The 14,131-nt window shown below is 38.4% G+C and overlaps 1 protein-coding gene across 12 annotated transcripts in view; it reads right to left on the reverse strand.

The window, feature by feature from the left end:
• Positions 1–117: 117 nt before the first annotated feature.
• Positions 118–14,131, reverse strand: part of PALS2 (protein associated with LIN7 2, MAGUK p55 family member) — a 37,890-nt gene continuing 23,876 nt past the window's right edge. For all 12 annotated transcript variants that reach the window (XM_081883309.1, XM_081883317.1, XM_081883315.1 and 9 more), the window contains 6 exons: positions 11,370–11,469; positions 10,898–10,966; positions 9,883–10,044; positions 9,085–9,287; positions 8,486–8,614; positions 118–7,082 (listed from right to left, as the gene is read on the reverse strand). In XM_081883309.1, the coding sequence (XP_081739435.1) occupies positions 6,906–7,082; positions 8,486–8,614; positions 9,085–9,287; positions 9,883–10,044; positions 10,898–10,966; positions 11,370–11,469 (840 nt within the window). In that variant the 3' untranslated portion in view covers positions 118–6,905. The remainder of the gene's footprint in view (positions 7,083–8,485; positions 8,615–9,084; positions 9,288–9,882; positions 10,045–10,897; positions 10,967–11,369; positions 11,470–14,131) is intronic.

Below are 14,131 nucleotides of genomic sequence, written 5' to 3' on the forward strand. Positions count from 1 at the left end.
CCATTTTCTCAGCAAAGCAGTGATGTTCAGTGGTGACATTTACCCTACAAAATGATGTTCAGCAACATTCCGTCACAGGCATTCAGGAAAGGGCTAAGAAAACTTGCAAGGCAACCCTTTTTCCAATATTAAATTTATTTCATATATACAAAAATACTTTATTAGGAGTTAACAGGATTTCACAGCTTTGTACATTTCAACAATTATACAGAACAACATATGCCTTTAACGTGAAAACATTGAGGGTTTTAAAAAAAAGTTACTGTAGTTTAGCTGAGTAGCACTTAGCCTTGTTCTATGGAACTACTTTAGCAGTTAATCAATTTCCCCGTGGTCCATCAGAATAGTCTAAATTGATCAATGTACCAGACAATATTTTTCTGGGATTAGGCTATCAAGGGACATCTTACAATTCTTATCGACGAAAGTCCTCTTCGGGTGTGACTGCCCAGTGAGGCAACATGCACAGAATGGAGCTGCAAGGCTGTGCACTTAGCTCTGTCTCTTGAGGCCATGCAAATCCTTCCAGCCCTTTGCACAATTGAAATAAACTTCTGCAGCGAGGAGCCTTGTTAGTTCCATTGAAGCTCCCCATGATACCGCAAACATTGACTTTCCTGGTTCTCAGTTGTATAGGAAGCCTCCAGGTTGGTACAAGTCTCCTCACCACAGAAGTTTACTTAAACTACACAGCGCCTTCCTCTACCAATGCTGTCTCTTAGGGCAATAAGGCCTGGAGAGGACTAAAGTCCAAGGTTGAATCAGATTGCACAAATAATACATATCAACTTCAGTGCACATACAGAAACCAAATAATAAGTGATAGATGCTTCATAAAAACCTAAAAAGTACCAGCAATCTAAATTATGAATTGTATAACCTTGACATAATTCAAAGTTTTGGAATCTATCCTTATAAAATACAAATAATAATAATGTACAGTTGTGTAGGACTTGAATATAAAAAATGCATGTTAGTGGCAGTTGATATGCTACGTTAGTTTGAATACTGATGCCTGTACAAAGGTTTGTTTTTCCTGATCAGTGCACTACCCATTTGATAAAGCTTACCAATTTTCTAGTAGCATGTAAGAATGGCTTTAGGACAGCCTCAATGACACATTTCTCTTGTCTTTAAACTGAAACAACCAGGTTAAAATTAATTCATGGAAGACTGATCAAAGTTCTCTGCCACAGTCCTGCCAAAACAACAGATCCATGCCTATTCAGTAGGGAAAATTAAGGGGAGATTACTCTCCTAGCTGCAATAAACTATTTGTTTGTCTACTATAGAAGCTGCACTATAGCATTCTACAAAATAAACCCATAGGAGGCAAAGCCCTTCAATACTTTTTTATAGATCTTTTAAATACAAAAAAGCACTTACCGGTATAACTAGATTGTGGCCAACTGTTTTATCCTCTTCATAGCTGCTATTTACTTAATTTTTATAATGACAAAGTTCCTCTTTAGCAGCTATAGTCATAACACTGAACTGTAATTTAAAATGTAAGCCAAAGTTTACAGCCAAGACAAAAACTTCTGATTAAAATTTGGGAAAATATTTAAAATTTGGATCAGTGATACCAAAACTGTGATTAACTTCTCCCAGTTAGACCACACAACTTCCTTACGGCTTATGGAATGCTGTACCTTGCTCCGAGGGTATAAAAAAATACTCAAGATCCCAAATCAGCAAGTTTCATACTATTTCATTACACCAATGACGTTTGCTTGCCTTTTTTGTTTGTGTCTAGTATCATCATTCCCAGAGTGAAAACCAATATGGACTTCCTAGTTGATACCCAATTCTGTGCACATCTGTGTCATTTGAAGAACAGAACAAGATCATCTTTCTCCCTTGCTCACAAGACTCCACTGGAGTTCTTGAAAGCAGCTGCCACTACCCTCCCAAAGATTCTACAGCCTATATAAAATAAAGTACCCAAGCCGACATATAGTTTCTTCTGCATCTGTAGACAGTATAAAAACAAAGCACTGAAACCCTGGATATACCACCGCATCTTCCTTTTGAGATTTCTAGCCCATACATTTCACTCAGACTTGATTTTTTTTTTTTATGAAGCCTTAAGTTGCTGGGTTTTCTTTTCTAAAAAAAAAGTTCCCAGGAAAAACTCATGCTTGGAAATCTGTGACCCCTAAAGCAAGATCTAGCAACCTTCCTGTAGTTTTCTCCAAGGTTAAATGGCTTCAGTTTATTCATAGATTTTCTTAAAAGAGAGTTCATTACAACTGTAGCAAAGTTGTTAGCACAAGACAAACAGGGCCTCATACTTAAGCAAAGGGATTTGTGTTTTTGGCATACACACCCAGTAAGTTTCCAGGTTCTGCATTGAAGACAAAGAGATACATATATCTCTAAGGCATCACTGCATGATGTGAAGCAGAAAGGGAAACACTTGCTCACCAAAAACCCCTAGACTCAATTCCCCATGCCTTCTGCCCTGCCCTGGCTCTACCTCCACCCTTGTAGTTTTACATTGCAGACTTATAGTCTGTCACTAGATACCTTCTACTCCTTACGTTACAGTATAATATGGAAATGGCCCAGGCAATATATTTACAAATTACTTGAGAATATTTTAACACTATAGCAGCTCTGTTGTTCAAAAGATCAAGTAACCGGATACATACAAAAAGCCATATATAAGCTAAACTTAACTTTGAGTAGATCTGAATCAGCCTGATCCATATTGTCTGCAATCCTCAACATTTTGGTGTGAATTTTTCAAGTGAAAAAACTGCAAGCAGAATTCCAATATTCTCATTCTAAGCTTATGTACAAGTATTAAACTCTGTATGGCGCAATGAACTGCATAGTACCCAAGGAAGTCAAAATAAAACATTTTCTTTAAAAAAAATACAACCATATAAGTTGGCTTAAGATCTACAGTTCACTTTTAGAAGATTGCCAGATTTTTATCCCTCAATAAAAAGCTCTCTCAAGAGACACTGAGCACATATTTCTTTGAAGGTGGGTAATAAAATGACCAATGCACTTTTAAAGGTGTTCCATTTGTTTTCTACCAGACTTACCTACTACTGTAGGACATTTATACCCATCTTTCTAATTCCTGCTGATCTGTGTGACTTTAGACTATGTCCAATAGAGTCGGATAAACCAATCCTATTTTTATTGTGGCGCTGTGGGTTGGCGCTGTGGGATAAACCACAGAGCCTAGGGCTTGCCGATTAGAAGGTTGGCGGTTTGAATCCCCATGACGGGGTGAGCTCCCGTTGCTTGGTCCCTGCTCCTGCCAACCGAGCAGTTCGAAAGCACATCAAAGTGCAAATAGATAAATAGGTACCGCTCTGGCAGGAAGGTAAACGGCATTTCCGTGTGCTGCTCTGGTTCGCCAGAAGTGGCTTAGTCATGCTGGCCGCATGACCTGGAAGCTGTACACCGGCTTCCTCGGCCAATAAAGCGAGATGAGCACCACAACCCCAGAGTCGGCCACAACCGGACCTAATGGTCAGGGGTCCCTTTACCTATAGGTGGCACACAGCTGATCATGTGCAGTTCAGTAAATGAAACAAAAAGCGGCAAGCAATTGTGTTTTGGCAGAAGTGACAAGTGGCTTCATTGGGTAATTAGAATGTAGAGCACAACCCTGTATGTATGTATGCATGCATGTATGTATTTGAGTTCACTGGTGCTTACTCTCAGGTAATGGAAAACACATGTGAAGTTGCCCGCATTCTTCTCACTTTAGAAGGGAGGGAAGCAATTTTTTTAAAACCCAGCTTGAGCCCCTAAAAGTACATAATGTAGCAAGTGCTCTTTCCAGTATCGTTTGGGATCATTATGCACTGGAAACTGCAGAGGCATATGGTCATCTGCCTCGGACTGTAGCTACACTGGCAACAGTTCTCTGAGAGTTCAGACAAAAGTCTTTCCAGGACTACCTGGAGGTGCCAGGGATTGAACCTGGTACATTTGCATGCAAAGCAGATTCTCAGCCAATGAGCTGTGGCCCCTCTCTTTAAAAAAAGTCTTGATACAACAACAGTACAATACTGAGCACATCACCATGGCACTGTCCTCAGCAGAAGGACCGGGATTTTGGCTGCTATTATCTGCCTCTCCCCTCCAAACGTATGATAACAATACAAGGGCTCAACATTTGAAAATGCTGCAAGCTCAGCATTTTAAAGTACAAGTACAGCAAAAGTTGATTTAGTGGCACTGTGGTGTGGAAAGTAAAATCACTTTTTGAATATTAATTAGGGAGGAGCTAGCTCGACCCTCCTTTGGCATCACAGTTCAAAAAGTCAGTTTATTCTGCCATCTTGTGAAAAGGCATGATTTCATGTTAAACACAGTTGTTCCTAGATCTGTTTCCTGCTGGAGAATGGCAATGACACGTTGTTTTAAACACACAACAGACCACGGTTGGACTCAAAAGGATTAACCCATGGCGTGGCTATTGCTGCTCCTAATGACACAGTTTAACCAGTTCTTCCAAAATCTTCACAGTAGCAGTATAAAAACTGCATGTCCACAGAGCTTGCTAGCTCTCTCTCAATGTGCCTGACTTTAGAGGCAGCCGTTAAGACAAACATTAGTGCTTCCTATCACTTTTCTTTTCGTCTACTGCCCCTGGGCAGCACTATCCATTTTCAGAGCTTGTGGGACTTATAACCAACATCTAATTCCTGTTAATTTTTCATGAAACTCTGACCTATTTGCTAGTAGCTCTTCCTGCTTTCCAACCCAAGTGAGCCATACCCATCCACTGTGCTAAAAGCAGAACAGAACGCTAAGAGGATAGGGAGCAGATTATGTGGCTATTCAGTCTTAGGATTCTCTCTCTCAAAAATAGTTCATGTTTGGAATCTGAGCAAGAAGAGCCCCAAAGCCCAGGCTTCCTTTGCTCAAGCTGGTCCAAAGATGATGCACCAAACCTACTGAAGCACTAGAAAACAAAGGAGCAGGAGTTAACATCTGAGGTTAGGATTCACTGACCTCTTGCAAGGTGCCATTTAAACACAGCTTTGTCCACCAAAAGTAATCATCACATTGTGCCTCATCCTTTAATCCTACAACAGCATCAAAACTGCAGACATATTCTTTTAAAGTGTCATTCTGGGTACCACACAGGAATATAATCTTTCCACAGTCTCAGCTGAATACATTTTTCAAATACATAGCCTAGAGATTTAACATAATAGAAGTTTTTAAAAAATATGTTATATTGTTAAAAGCTAAAATCTTAAGTAGCAACAGCAATTAAGACAAAGGTATGCAATAATCTGCATAACATTTACAAAATATACTGAAGTATTTAAAAAAATACCTTAAAGGTTTTAAATATATAATACCTTTTTGGTGTCTCATCGTGTCTCTGTATAAGGTAAAAACTATCCAAACCCTGTTTTCTTGTGCACAATCAAAAAAAATTATAAAACATTTTAAGAACTTGTTTGCACTGTCTCAGCCTTTTCCAAGCTTCTCCTTTGTTGGCATCCTATGTATGGAACTTTGGTGTTGAAAATAAAATCTGAAGCCAAGTGCCTGCCTTCACATGGAAAAAATAAATGAAATGGCAGATGACACCCAATTCAGGCACCTAGCATGTTAGTGATGAATGGGCGTATTTACAACAGCAAGCATAATATAAACTATGGTCACCAGACTAGTCTGTCTAAGTGACAATCTGCATTTATATTCATTAAACAGAATATACATCAGCAAAAGTATTTAAGTGAATATGAACCTAAGTTAGTAGATGAATTAATTTTGCCGAAAGAGAAGAGTTACGATGAACACTGGAAGAAAAAGAAACATGATTGTAAAACATAAATAAACCCACTTATAAATAACATTGATTTTTAGGAACTGACAATAATTTTAGGTTCACAAGCTATTTGGTGAATAACACAAGGTAACATGTAGCTCAGAAGTCCCATCACATCATATTTCATAACACACATAATCACTCATAATATTCTGGCATAAAATAAAAGCGCGTCACAGAACAATATAGAAATACAGAGCAAAGTCATTGTAAAGGAGCAGGTTCTGTTATTTTAAAGCAATGGTTTTTCACAAGTGAGAACAAACATCCTACATGCTGAGCCTCACTGCAAGGTTCTGTGTTGTAAGGCTCTCTTAGGCTATTTCACCATGATCCCAAACACAATGAATCACATTACATAACTCAGACAGTAATACTTGTTTCTAATGGGTAGAAATGTTGGCTCACCAGAGCAGCCTCCTAGGGAAAGTTCAAGGTATTGCTTTTACTGTCAGTAAAAAGATATACAGGGAAGTCTACAGTACATCTGCCTAAGACAAGACAACTGCAAAACATGTCTATAAACATTAAGCAAAAAGGTGTCAGTAACATGGCTCAGTGCTGGTTGCTTAAGTATTGAAAATTCTGATCACGTCAAGGAGAGATACATGTTTATTAGGATAAGGATTAGTGTCTTCTTCTAAATAAGAAAAAACCAGCCAGATAAAACACTTGATTTAAACAGAGTTTTACAAAAAACAACAACATTTTTTCAAGTATTTTTCTCCTTATCACAGTGAAAATGTAAGACCAGATGTAGAAGTGAATGTTCCTTAGATGAGTAAAAGGCAAAGTAGTAAATCAAAACATTTATAAAAATGCTTCAACGCATTTCCTTCATGTGGTATGAATAGAAAGATTTGTAAAAAGTTAGAAAAATTAAAATAAATTACATATTAAGTACACTTTCCCTTCAATATATTGTATAAAAACTTGGAATAGCATACCATTATCTAAATATACACAGAATACAAATGCATCAGGTGCTGTTAGTGACTGGCACCTCTGTACAATGTGTTATCGGTATAATGTTTATGATGTGCAGAAAGCCTAGTTTGGTGCTTACACCAGTCTTCAAAAAGAACTGTCAGTATACCCAGCTAATTGGAACCCACTGTGGTTCCGTCCTCAGCTTCTCTGTAGCGGTTTGCAACTTTTCAAAGGCTTTGTCTAGATTGTCATTCACAATGATCAGATCAAAATAGTGGCTGTAAGCTCTCTGAATCCGTGCACTCTCATCAACTGTTTTCTTCAAATCAGTGTCCTGTTTGAAGATTGAAACAAATAAAAACATGATCTGAAAAGCAAAGGAAACTATAAATTCTGCTATTGTTTTACTTCAGTTAAGGTTTTAAAACTAGCACCCAGATTTTAAACATAATTTATTCAGAAGACATTCTTGAGGATCTCAGTGGGAACTGCTTCCTAGCAAAATGTGGTAGAGGCAGGCTTAGAAATGCAATGATATCCTAAAGAGTACAAGTTTTATTCAATGCATGAAAATACTATATTTATTATATGAAGGTCTAAAATCCTCGATGCCCATAATTACATATAAACACTCTAGAATAATATTTGCATGTTAGTAAGTTGACTATAGCTCTGAATCAGCCAACTCTGAAAATATTTTTTTTTCAAGTAGCACTATTGCCTCCAGCTCAGATTACAGCAATACAATGTACATGCATTTGAAAAAGCCCTAGAAAACTTTAGTTAGCAATACAGTGAAGCAGCTGCATCTGTACCAACATATCTCACCACTAACACTAACCCTACAAATGATGCCAGTTTGTTGCCAAAGACATTTCAAAGAGCTAGTGATTATATTATAAAGCTCTAAAAAGCCTAGGACCCAAGTACCTGAAGGACAGCATTCTACCACACAAATCTGCTCAAAGTCTGGGATCATCATCTAAGGCCCTCCTCTATCTGAAGTTTTATATGAGTGGTGACTTGGGAGATGCCTCACCTGAGAAATATGCTTCCCAGGGAGCCTTTATTCTTTAAGTTCTTTTTATGTAATTTTAGCACCAGGGAAATGCCTTTTAATTTGCCTAGCTGTTTTTAACATGTAAAGCAAGTCATCACTCATACTGGTGAATTTATGGGTTGCCTTCATTGTTCCTCCTGTTTCATTATGCAGCTTCTATATACTTTCTGTTTTCATTGTTTTAATGCATTCTACCCCCAGTGATTTTACTGAGGGATGGCAGGAAAAAACCCAGGTGCCATGCTATGATAAGTAGATAATATAATGCATCTTTAAGATCACATCCTTTCACAGAAACAAGGTGTATGGCCATCTTTCAATTAAACAGCCACATTTCTTGGAAATGCCGCATTAACTTTATTTCCTGCATTAATCATATTCACACACCCCAATCCTCGTGTATTGGGAGGTTAAAAAAAAACAAACCCCATTATGAACATCACTTAGGAAAGCCATCTGCCTACCTAGAACTTGTGTAAGGCAGCAGTTATGAAGGGGAAGGAAAAGTACCACCTGCAGCAATGTATGGAAGCGTTCATGGTGTAAAAACCCAGGAAAGGTAAGAAACTTAGGGACTGAAGGTGTCCACCAAGTACACAAGGCATAGAAATGTTAGTGTTGACGCAATGGGCCAGGTTTGTTCATATATACATTTTTTAAAGTTAGATTTGCCTTACTGTAAGAAGTTTGGTTGTAATCCCCGCATCTACCACGGCTTTGTGCATGGCACGCAATGTCTCAAGTTCTGGAGCAGCAATGAACACTACGTAGGGCATAAACTCTGAAGTCCGCAATATTTTCAGTGCCTAGAGAAAGAGAGCATCAGCTAGATCACACAACATTCTGAGATAGAAAGGAACATTATTGAAAACAACTTCATACACTAAAAGCAGGAAACTTTAAGAGGCTGGAAAGTGTGCAAAATATATATCCCCCATTTAAAATATTAAAATTCAGCCTTGCACGATTCAAAGAAATTAGCAAATAGGGAGAATAAATTATGTAACGTCGCAACTGAGTGTTACTTGCTTCTCTAATGATGACTAAAGGCTGCAACCCTGGAGTAAAGTATCTTTAGCTGCACTTTTAATGAGAAGGGTTCTGCTATGCTTTGTCACCTGCAAATCAAATGTTCTCTTCACTGATTAGTTAATGGGATTATAGTCACTATCTGTAATGCAGAGGCTCTCTTAAGGTTAAAATTGCCTTCATATGGTCAGCTATACAATCTTTCCTTTCGATGCTTCTTTTTGAATATAGTATTACTCCAGCATACCTGTGGATTTACATCCAAGATGCACGTCCTTCCAGTCTGAACCACTTCAAGGATAGAATCTATTTTGGTGCCATAAAGGTTTCCTTCATATTCTCCATGTTCCAAGTATCTTCCAGCTTTAACATCTGCCTCCATTTCAACTCGGGACACAAACCTGTAGGCTTGACCATCTTTTTCATCATCCCTTGGCTTTCGTGATGTAACTAGATAAGTTTGACAAATGCACAACACATCAAAAGTTAGACTGACATGGCCACTTGTGTATTCATGCAATTAGATCTTACAGGGCTCAGATCCAAAACGTGTCCTACATGAGCGGAATGGCATTTCATCCAAGGGTGGGGTCCCAATTTTTACCAATTTGTATTCTCAAATGTTGGCACCAAAAACCTGAGAAGTTCCTGAACAGGAACATCAAATGTCACTCTTAAAATTATAAACAAAATTGTCAAGGTATTTTTAAACTGGAACTGCAGACATTCTTACATAACATACAGCCCAATGTTGAATCAGAAATAAATCCAAGCTCCATGCAGCTTATTCTCCCCAAGCGAGTGTGTTTTGGTATGCAGTTTGCTGGCACTCAATTACTGCTAGTCAGACAAAGCTACACCACCACCCCAAAAGCACTGTAAAAATGTTTACTTACAAAATATGAGCCAAGTTTATTTCTAGTGTTTTAATCTGCAGTTACTCTAGCTTTCTTCTTGCATCACAATATATAATACCAGCCTGAATCTAACATCATCAGAGAGAAAGAAGGGAAAGATCAGAATCAAGGGTGACAGTATAACTTACATGGCACTGTGGTTCCAAACTTTGTGGGATTTAGTACAATAAACCTGTTTTTCAAACTTCTTCGGCCCACTCCCTGGGCTCCTATTAACACCAATGTCTTTCTTTGAAACGGAGGCATTTTGGCTACTTCCTCATATATCTGAATTTCATGGCGGTCAAATTCTGGACACATTTAACATAATAAAAACAAGACAGTGAGGCATTATACAGTTTCAACACTGTTCAGTGCTCTTTCTATACCTTAGGATACAGACAATTTCCTCCAGAACTTTTGCAAGGATGCTAACATCCTTGCTGGGCTTTTGGCGGTATACGGATGTTCTCTACATACTCATACTGAGTCATAACATCCAGGCATTGTGAAAGGGGTTCACTCCTTCACACAAATTAGGAATAATAATGACCCCATGGTTCCCAACAGAATGGAGGAACCTATGCACATGGGACTCCTTGCTCACTAGTGCTGAATACAGACACAGAGCAGAGCCAGTGGATATACTCCCACTCCCTACATTTATTGCATATGCATGGAGCTGCTTGCACATCACAACACTAAACAATATGGGGAAAACACTTTGCAGTTTATTATTTTTACTATGGGTTCTGCATTTACTTTGTTATGTCCTGTATTTTAATACTACATAGAAGCCATTGGGAAGACAGCTATCATAAAAAGCAGCATATAAATATTGTGAATTTCAAGAATAATATAAAATATTCCAAATATGATTTGGAAAACATTATGTTAGATTGCAAGAATATACAAATGGAAATAGAGAAAAGCTAAATTTCCCCAGGAGCCATTTTCTGGACTGGTATGGATAAGAACAGGTGCTCAATATAGAAGTATCGTAACAGGAGGAAATGAAGATAAAAGCGCTTTTTTCAAATTAATATTCTCCTTGTGTTGAAAATTATAAATTAAGAAACAAAATACAAATCAAGCACAATTCAAAATGTTCATACTGGGTTTGTTCTGTTGTGATGCAGTATTTAATGCTAAAAGTTCATATACCTGCATTTCTAGTTGTGAGATACATCATCTTTTTCTTCTTTTTACTACTTATTGTTCCACAAAAAGGACCTGAAAATATATGTGGAAAAGTAAAAACAGAAAACCGAAAGTTTTAAATACTCCATGGCAACTTAGAATAAACTTTCATCAATGCTAGGAAAGATTGGAATTATCTTTTACAAGCAAAAGCTATGCTACCCTTGAGTAAATTGGGTTTATGAAGCTGTAAGCAGACAAATACTTGTGTTTATAAAGTCAGTTTGCTTTCTACTTAATATTGCCTGTGTACCAGCAGGTGGCAGAAAGGCCTCAAATTTGCAAGGGAGTGAATATTTTAATTGTTGCTTTTTGTTTTATCTCAGGTCAAATAATTTGTAATTGCCAAAACCACTGATGCACTTCCATTATTCATACCTTCTTGAACTTGAAGATTCAGAAGTGATGCAAAGTACTACACTGCTGTGCTCCTTACCTGAATTGTCCCAATCCCGTCGAACAAATGCTTTCCTTTTTTCTTCCAAGAACTGGCTAGGGATTAGGCCTGCACTTCCTCCTTCTTTGACATGGCTAGCCTGGAATCAAATTAAACATGTTTTGGCACCAACCCATAGTAAAACAACAACTACTACTACTAATGTAACAAAGATCTTATTTAATATGCCTCAGTTTAGCTACATCAACATGTTTGGATTTAAAGCAATACCACATACTGCTACTAGGTAATAACTGGAACATTTAGTTCAATGTGGGTGTCAGAATAGATGGGTCTTCTGAAACAGTGATTTGAATTTTCTCCCCTGTACTCCACCCAAAAAACCCAACTACAACTCACTCTTCAATGAACATTCCCAGAGTATAGTTTTGCTAGTTTATTACCAGTTAACTATTTAAGCATTCATTTCATAGTCTTATTTCTAGTATGAAATGTTGACTCAAGTGGTTCATAAACAATTTCAAACATTTTATAGCCAGATTTCGACTGAGGTCTACATGAATCTTCCAATTTCTTCAGAAATCTCCCAAGAACTTCATTTGTTGTTATTTTGCAAACTAAAATGTCATCCCAACACAAGGAAGAGCTTTGCATAATCAGATCAAAGATCCATCTATTACAGCATCCTGCTTTTTGCTGCGACCCAGGAGATGCATTTGGAAGCCCACAAGCAAGAAATGAAAGCCATAGCCTTCTTCTGCTGTCAAAATCAGCTGCTGTGACATATTGTCTCTGATCCTGTAAAATGCATCATGACTAGTACTCCATACTAGACTTATCCTCCATGAATTTGTCTATTCTCTAAGAAGCTAGAGGCCATCTATTTAGAGGTCACCTCCAGAACTTGTGGCAGCAAATTTCACAATTTAACTGAGCACTGTATGGAGTCCTTCCTTTTTTCTTTCTTCCTTTTTTGTCTCTCCTTTATCTCTTTTCAATCAGCTTCATTAAATTACTTCAGAGTACAAGTATTACGAGAGAGAAAGAGAAACCTTTGACCATTTTCCCCCCCTTAGACATAATGTTCCTTTGTTCATCTCCCCCCTCCCCTTACTCACCCCTTTTCTAAACTAAAAAGCCCCAGATGTTGTAGCCTTTTCTTGCAAGTTACATCCAATCCCTGTTCATTTTGACTGCCTTTTTCTACACCTTTTCCAGCTGTGGGGTATCATTTTCTGAGATGCAGCATCCAGAACTGCACAAAATATTCCAAGTACAGATGGACCAACAGAGCACATCATAGATTTGTATAAAGGCACTACAATGCTGGAGGTTTTATTTTGGACCTCTTTCCTAATCATTTGTAGCATGGAATTCACTTTTTTCACAGCTGCTGCACATCACAGCATCTTTAGGAGCTATCCACCATAACAAAAATGTCTTTCCCGATTAGCCACCACTAGTTCAGACCCCAATGTGAAGGTATGATTTTCTGCCTCATGTGCATCGCAGGACAGCACAGAAGCCTGCAGGATCTGATAGCATTAGCAACAAGGAGTCGGACAGTAACTGCCAAAGCCCCCTTCTAGAGCCCCTTCGTGAACCACTGCAAAACCCTCTTAATGCCTACATCATAAAGCCTATACAGAAAGAAACCATGGTCAACAGTTATCAAAAGCCACTGAGAGGTCTAGAATGTTTTGCTCTCCTTCTGTTTTTCTCCCAGCCTAGGAAGGACAAAGCAGTCTCAATAGCCTGCCCATGCTTCAAAAGCCAGACCTGACCCTGACTGAAGAAGATCTGACTGATCCATGTGCCTGGAGTTCTATAGCAACCTTGTGCTTGAATATTCAGCCCAGAACAGGAATATCAGCAACAAAGCAATAATTAAGAACTTCTGGGCCCAGAGCAGGCTTATTCAGAAGTAGTCATGCCACTGTCGCTTTTAAAAGTAGGCCACTTTGACTATCAAGCAGATGTTTAACACCTTCCTGGACACAGCTGATGAATCCCTTGCTGTTTGTAATGAATCAAGATGGGCGAGGGTTGAAAAGTGGGCTGTACTTGTCCAAGCAGCTAGTCCACATTCCTCAACCTCAAAAACTGAATCCAACTGAATCAAGACCACAGGACCAAGTAATGTTCTAATCACTTTATAGACGGACATGACTAAAATCGTTGCATCTGATAGACAGCAGACACAAGTGCCTTTATCCTTGGAGTGCTTTGCATACAAGTCCCACTGGATTCCTTATCATCAGCATATGGGCCAAATTGCAGACCTTGAACCACACAGAAAAGTTCCATTGGAAAGCACCCTGAAGATAAAACATTGTTGAAAAAGAACTGCTTCTTTACTGACATTCCAGCCATGGGGTATAATCTATAATGAGCTCCAACCAGTGATCAGATCCACTGGAAGTCTTCCACCCCCTCCACAAGTCTTCATAATTGATTCACTGTCGTCAGCTCCCCCGAATACTAAGGAACTGAAGTAATTCTCAGTAGAAAAATGGTGCTTAGGAACAATTGTGCCAACTGCCTAATAACTCCACAGAGTGACCAAGGTATTGACAGAAGCATTAAACATGCCAACCAGAAAATCCCAATGTTTTTGGAATGCTGTAACTGCCAATGACATGTGTTTCCCATTCATCTAGTATGGAGAGTTCCATTTAAAGCTCTTCATTCTGCTTTTTTTAAATAAAGTGCTAAGTAATTTTGTGTCATTTCTCACTTCACTGCCCACCCCTAACTTGAGATCACTTACCAGCAACTTAAGAAGCATCAGTTCCAAAAAT

The sequence above is a fragment of the Podarcis melisellensis genome, assembly GCF_964234715.1.
Source record: "Podarcis melisellensis genome assembly, chromosome: 12".
Lineage (NCBI taxonomy): Eukaryota > Metazoa > Chordata > Lepidosauria > Squamata > Lacertidae > Podarcis > Podarcis melisellensis.